The 7,357-nt window shown below is 29.0% G+C and overlaps 1 protein-coding gene and 1 pseudogene across 1 annotated transcript; both read right to left on the reverse strand.

The window, feature by feature from the left end:
- Positions 1-3,619: 3,619 nt before the first annotated feature.
- Positions 3,620-4,487, reverse strand: LOC114077180 (annotated as a pseudogene).
- Positions 4,485-6,825, reverse strand: LOC107019523. The gene is made up of 3 exons (XM_015219993.1): positions 6,242-6,825; positions 4,852-5,402; positions 4,485-4,762 (listed from the first exon to the last, which is right to left on the reverse strand). The coding sequence occupies exons 1-3, from the start codon at positions 6,823-6,825 to the stop codon at positions 4,485-4,487; spliced, it is 1,413 nt and encodes a 470-aa protein (XP_015075479.1).
- Between the last annotated feature and the right edge of the window lie 532 nt (positions 6,826-7,357).

Here is a 7,357-nt window from a genome sequence, read left to right on the forward strand (position 1 = left end):
TATCTTTTCAGATGGTTGATATTTTATTCCATCAGTTTAATAAAGTATTTTTTGTATGCTTGATACTCTAATACATCATTTTTTATATGAAAATTGTGTATCATTGATTAACTAATTGTTTAGTTATAAAATATAAATGATGATCTAAATCATGTAGTTGGTATATACTTTAATTTATGAAATTGATTACTTTATTTTTTAAGTATCACTGACTGCACAACGCATATTAATAGAATAACTCTGATCATCCGACTGTTTCACAAAAGCATATGAATTTTGCTACTGTTGATGATGCTGCTGAAACTGCAGTGGAGGTTGAAAAACAAACAGAAGATGTAACGAAGGTAATAAAAATCTGATACTTAATACATTGATTGATACTTTATTTTTCTTTTTTGCAATTAAGTATCTTTTCAGATGGTTGATATTTTCTTCCATCAGTTTAATTAAGTATTTTTTATATGCTTGATTTTTCTTTTTTGCAATTAAATATCTTTTCAGATGGTTGATATTTTATTCCATCAGTTTAATAAAGTATTTTTTGTATGCTTGATACTCTAATACATCATTTTTTATATGAAAATTGTGTATCATTGATTAACTAATTGTTTAGTTATAAAATAGAAATGATGATCTAAATCATGTAGTTGGTATATACTTTAATTTATGAAATTGATTACTTTATTTTTAAAGTATCACTGACTGCACAACGCATATTAATAGAATAACTCTGATCATCCGACTGTTTCACCAAAGCATATGAATTTTGCTACTGTTGATGATGCTGCTGAAACTGCAGTGGAGGTTGAAAAACAAACAGAAGATGTAATGAAGGTAATAAAAAATCTGATACTTAATACATTGATTGATACTTAATTTTTTCTTTTTTGCAATTAAGTATCTTTTCAGATGGTTGATACATTATTCCAACAGTTTATATTTTGAATAATGGTTGAAATCAGCAATTGCTTTATTTTTTTTTACAGTTAAAATATATATGATGTTTTTAATCATGCATTTTGCTTTATAAATTATTCTATTAACTTTATTACTTTATTTTTAAGTATCGCTGACTGCATAATATATATTAAAATACTAACATATAATTTATTTGTTCAAATATTATTAATTTTAGATCATGTTGCTGGCATATTGAAAAAACTGGTTGAAAAAAATTAATATATTTGAACTTGCATAAGTTATTGAAAATATATTGTGTTTTTTAATTATTTGATATGACAGGATTCTACCTCATCGGTATCCTTCACACCTGAAAATGTAGCAATGACATTGGATGTCAACCCACTGGATGCTGTCATTCCTCTACAGCTTACCTGGGGTGATGATTTGTTATCAGACAGTCAGCTACCCTCCCAGCTTGGTGTCAGTGATGTTGATACAAAAAGTCCTGCTAAGCGTAACAGGGTACCTTCTAAGGTTTTGCAGTCTCCATATGTGCATTCGTTTGAATCAACTGATAAGGGCAAGGACAAAATAGAAGATCACATCCGTCCATATACTCCATTTGATGATTGTCGAATCACATCTCCTGTATCGCAAGATTTAATGCAAGAGTATTTAGATTGGATTAAAAAGGGACTCCTTAAATCACACGCCAATAAGTAAGTTCTTATTAATAATGCTTTTTTATAAAATCATTTTCTTAAGTACTTTATTTTTTAATTAAAATTATTTATTACAGGAAACAGGATGATGATAAATATAGAGGCAAATCTTCTAAATTTGGCTTTGATTATATGGATTTTGTTGTCGCATTTCCTGTTGACAAGAACTGGTTTTATACTATGTCACATCCAATGAAATGTTGGACTGATCAGGTACATTATGCATTTAAATTATTTAAATAATACAATATATTAGATCGTTCATATTATTTAGAGATCTATTTACAAAATTTATTTATACCTACATTCAATCTTTTATTTATTTTTCAAAGAGTGAAGATTTCATATTGTGTTGTTTTATATTTATAACAGCATCTAGATGTAATTTTTTACTATCTACGGAAGAAGTCAAAATTAAGAGGCTTGGATCAATACAGATACACTACGGTCAACTGCTTGTTTATGTCATACATCAACATTGTATATAATAGGTATTATTGTGCACCTGTTGATGAATATCTGACTACACAACAACATATTGGTCGTGGTAAAGCTATAGCTGGTTATGAAAGGTCTATAAAAGACATTATTAATGGATTTTTGATACCTGCTTCGTTACCTTGGCATATAGTTGATGAGGTTTATATTCCTATTAATTGTGGCAAAGCTTTTCATTGGGTGTTGGCTGTGGTTGTTTTGAAGAAAAGGTTGATACGTGTGTATGACTCATCTTGTGGGTCAAGGAAAAGAGTGCCTCCTGAAGAGATTAATCAGTTGTCTGTAATGCTTCCTAACTATCTACATGATAGCGGCTTTTTTGATAAAACGGATAGAATTGATTGGGTATCTTTGGAGGCATACAAAGACAAGAAAACAGGTGAACTGTTAGGTCCTCAACATTCTTTTACAGTTGAATATGCGCAAGAGATTATGCAACAAAAAAGCGATAGCCTGTAAGTATTTGTGAATCTATTTGTTTTGTTCGAAATTTTTTTAGTTTTTAGATTTTATTTATATTAAAATCCTTTTTTAATATATATATTTTTTTAGTGATTGTGGAATGTTCGTAGCTGCTTATGCTGAATATTTGAGCGACGAAATCAAAATTCCATCTGTTGATCTTCAGAGCGACTATCTGCGCAACAGATACGGAACACTTTTATGGAAGTATGGCATGGACAAACACAATGATGGATATGTTAGTCATAGCGATGATCCTACAAAGCCAAAGGACGGGTATTCCAAACAGGTAGAAGATGCATTTGTTGATGTTGATTAATTAGGCTTATATTATTTTTGAACTATTATTGGAACAGAGTATTTTGTGTTTCAACTTATTATTTTTGTTCAATATTACTAAGCATTTTATAGTTTTAATAATTTAGCTTGTCATTCTGTGTTTCAGTAACTCTAGCCACTTCGAACTAATAAATTTGTTGGATGATCCTTTATTTTTCCTGTCAAAACTGTGACAAAGAGAAGAATAATCACTTAATCCCAAAATAGGAAATTGGGGGTATTTTGAAGATGCAGATACGAGTTTTACAGGTAAGGATTGGAAACTGAGGGTCTTTTGGTACACTTGTATACAGCCGAATCTGGCATTGTATACTAAATTCTTATTTTAGTATCAAAAAATAAAATTAGTATATCATTAAATAAAATAAATTATTGGTGTTCTGCATAAGTAGTATCATACAAGAGTATGAAATATATACTTAAATATATACATTTAGTTTAGTTTATATATTTGTTAACTTTTAAAATTTAATTATATTAGTTAATATTAGATCCATTATACGTTTACTATTTTATGTAATTGATATTTTTGTTCTGCATACAAAATTTAATATATTTAGTATCAAATCAGATTTTGTAGCTTAAATCATTCACATGTTGTTAAACACATCAAATAAAAAAAGTTCACATATTATTAGCAAATTAAAAATATCCAAAAGCATTATTACACATCAAATAAACTAAAAAAATATAAATCAAGAATCTTTTGGAAAGAAGGTACATGTTCTTTTATTATGACCTTCTTGACCACAACGTCCACAACAATTCGTTTTTGTTGTTATCTTTTCATCTGCATTTTTCTTTCTCTTTTTTTTTGCTCTTCCAGGCATCTTTTTGTATTTAGGTGGCAAGACAACTTCTTCCAAAACAGAGTCTGGAGCTTTCCATTCTCTTTTGTCTGGCATTAGTTTTATTGGAATCGCATAAGTATTTGTTAATGCATCGTGTTTATAATAATCAGAGCAATAGGGGTGTACATCTGTTATATTCTTCTTCTTCAAGACGGCTATTGCATGTGGACAAGGTATCTCGTCATGCTGAAATCTCCCACATGAACAAGTTTTCCTCTCAAGACAAACAATGTATCTAATCCCCCCTTCATACACTGAAAAAATAAACTCAGAAGATGCAACAACCTGCAATTTTTGAAAAAATAGAGACAGTCAACAAGTTTATTTTTCATTTTTTGTTTAACAATAAAATAATAAATACAAAGCAAATATGTACCTTCATTTTTGCACTTTTTGATGCGTTTAAAACCAATATATCTTCAAATCTTCTGCTGAATGTTTCTTTTGTATAAGAAGCTATTTCTCTATTTTTGCAATTCCAAGAACCAAATAGAATTCAAACTTCCTCCAAAAAATCTATAATAGGTAGTTGTCGTGCATCAACAAGGCAACCATTGATACATTCAGCTATATTTGAAGTCATCATTCTCCCACGGTTCACTGTTGCATGAGACCTAGCCCATCTTTCATACCCAGCATCTTGAAGATACTTTTTTACTCTTCCATCAATTTTATCCAATTTAGCCATCAATTTTTCAAAATCATCCTTTCAATAAGCCTTAGCCATTGAATAAAACAGATCACTTAGAATGGTCCTGCTTCTCCTAAAGTTTGAACACACATTTTTCCAGAGGTGCCATATGCATGCAAAATGAGGAACAGTTGGATAAACAATACTCACACCTTTCTTTATGCTTTCATTTCTGTCAGATACAATACACATTTTTTCCCTCTCACCAAATGCATTCTTAAATTGTTGAAAGAACCATGTCCATGAACAATCATTTTCTGTGTCAACAACTCCGTATGCCAAATGCAATATGCAACCTTAATATATAAACACAAAACAACATATACTAAATAACTACTTACTATTAAGAAAATAATAAAATAAATTCATAAACAATATGTCATACCTGCTCCATCAAGTGTACTAGCAGACACAAATGTACCTCGATAAGCTCCACTAAGATGTGAAGCATCAACAACAACAACTGGCCTACAGAACTCAAATCCTCTCATCATTGGCCTTAATGATATGAAAAGATACATAAATTCGTTGTATTCAGACTTATGCATCCTTATATATGAATTTAGATACACAGTTTCCAGCATATATATGTATCTTGGCATGTTTCTGTAGCCATCAGCAGGTTTACCTCTTATAAGCTCCAATGCACGCTCTTTTGCGCGCCATGCCTGTTGATAAGAAATCTCAACGCCATACATTTCCCTGATATCATTAATTATATCGCTCGGAGTATGTTTTCTTTTATGATTCTTTAATTTAGGCGCTGTCACACCACTAATAAACCCAACTGTGGATTGTACCTTGCTTAATACCCTATCCCTTAATGGACAGGTATGTTCACTATTAAAGTATCTCACTATGAATGTTTCTGAATTCTTTCTAACAGATGCCTTCAATTTCCAACAACAATCATCTAAATGACAAACTAATACGTAGCTGAAATAAAAAAAAAACAGATATTCATTATTTGATAAGGTTGACTTTTTTTAATAAACAAAAATATAACATTATAAATGATACTTTATAACAATTTTCCCTATTAATTAATATGTTTGTATTATGACTTATATTTATTCATTCGCAAAATTTGAATTGATGTTGTATTATTATTTTATTTTAAATTATATTTAATTTAATCTAAGTATTTCATTTTCACAGATATACTTAATATACTTTATTTCATTTTCACAATTTTCCCTCACGTATTATAAATGATACTTTATAACATATGACTTATATTATGCACGTTATAATATTAATTAATATGCTTGTATTATGACTTATATTTATTCATTCGCGAAATTTGAATTGATGTAGTATTATTAATTTATTTTAAATTATATTTAATTTAATCTAAGTATTTCATTTTCACAGATATAATTAATATACTTTATTTCATTTTCACAACTTTCACTAATAATTACTATACTTTATTTCATTTTCACAGATATTGATATTGATTATTTAATAAGGTTGACTTTTTTAATAAACAATATATATATATATATATATATATATATATACTTTATTCATTTTCACATTATAAATGATAATTTATAACAACTATTTCACATTGCAAATTGGGTCAATACCATCGTTCAGGCATTTCTTCAAACAAATGGTGAACAAAACAAATCCCAATAAACTCAAAACAAGAAAGAGAACAATGCAGCAGTAGAAGAAATGGCGCAAAATGCAAACAATTGATAGAGTTGATAACAGTGAACAACACAGTTTGTATATTGAAAAAAAAAAGTCTTTCAATGAAAACATACCTTTTGTTATCAGATCTTTTAAATTTAAAGTTGAAACCATTCTTTATTTTGTAATTTTCCATTACCACCTTCAGAGTTGACTTATCCTTATACATTTGATTCTCTTCCACAAATGAATTATTTGTGTCTGATATATACTTATCAATATCCATTTTCGGTATGTAATATTCATAATCAATTGATGATTCAACAATATTGAGAGCCTTTGCGTCGTTTTTTTCACACTCAACACACATGATGGCACCTGTTGTTGCATCGAAATTTATTATCTCTTCAACACCTTTATCTGAAGTATCAATGCATAAAGGATAAGTTCCGAACCCAGCCTCATGTTTCTTAATTTCTACATACAATTTTACACCCATATCATTTCGAATACACAATGGAGACGAATTTCCTTCAACAACATATCTAATATCTATATTTTTTTTCGAATCGTCAATACCCAACTCAGCCGCAATTGTTGAAATAAGATTCACGAACGAAATATTTTCACCAACCACTATTCCATCACTTTTGTATCGCTCGTACAAAACATCACTTTCCCATATTCCAGAATGTCGCAACAAGATCGAAATATTCATATTTGAAAAATCACAATTGGCCTTTCAGAGTTTTTTTAAAGCAGAATAGTGTTTTTTTTTTCTGATTTTGAATGACTATTTTAAAACTTTTAAATTGAATAAAATTGAGTGTAGTAATTTGGAAGCAGTTTTCACGGTGATTTGGTTTCAAAATTAACATGAATAAAGGGAAGGAATATAAAAATTAAATGATTATTTAATGTAGTAATTTCTGAAGCAATTAACACTGTCAATTAGTTAGAAAAGGAAAATCAGTTACCCTTGATTTTAGCTATAACAGTTACATAAAAAATAAATTCAGTCATTTATATTTAAGTATCATTTCTATTTTATAAAGTATCCGAAATTCTTAAAAATAAAGAATTTTTGGTAAATAGTGATATCATAGGGATAGAACGTAATTTATCATTTATAGTATGTCATTTGCCTAATTTATACTTTTTTATACTCCAGCCCATTATTAACTTCCAACACCCATCAATAATATTTCAGCCCACTTCCACTTTAATGACCTTTTATCCTTAATCGTCCA

This window comes from Solanum pennellii, chromosome 5, assembly GCF_001406875.1.
Source record: "Solanum pennellii chromosome 5, SPENNV200".
Taxonomy (NCBI): Eukaryota; Viridiplantae; Streptophyta; class Magnoliopsida; order Solanales; family Solanaceae; genus Solanum; species Solanum pennellii.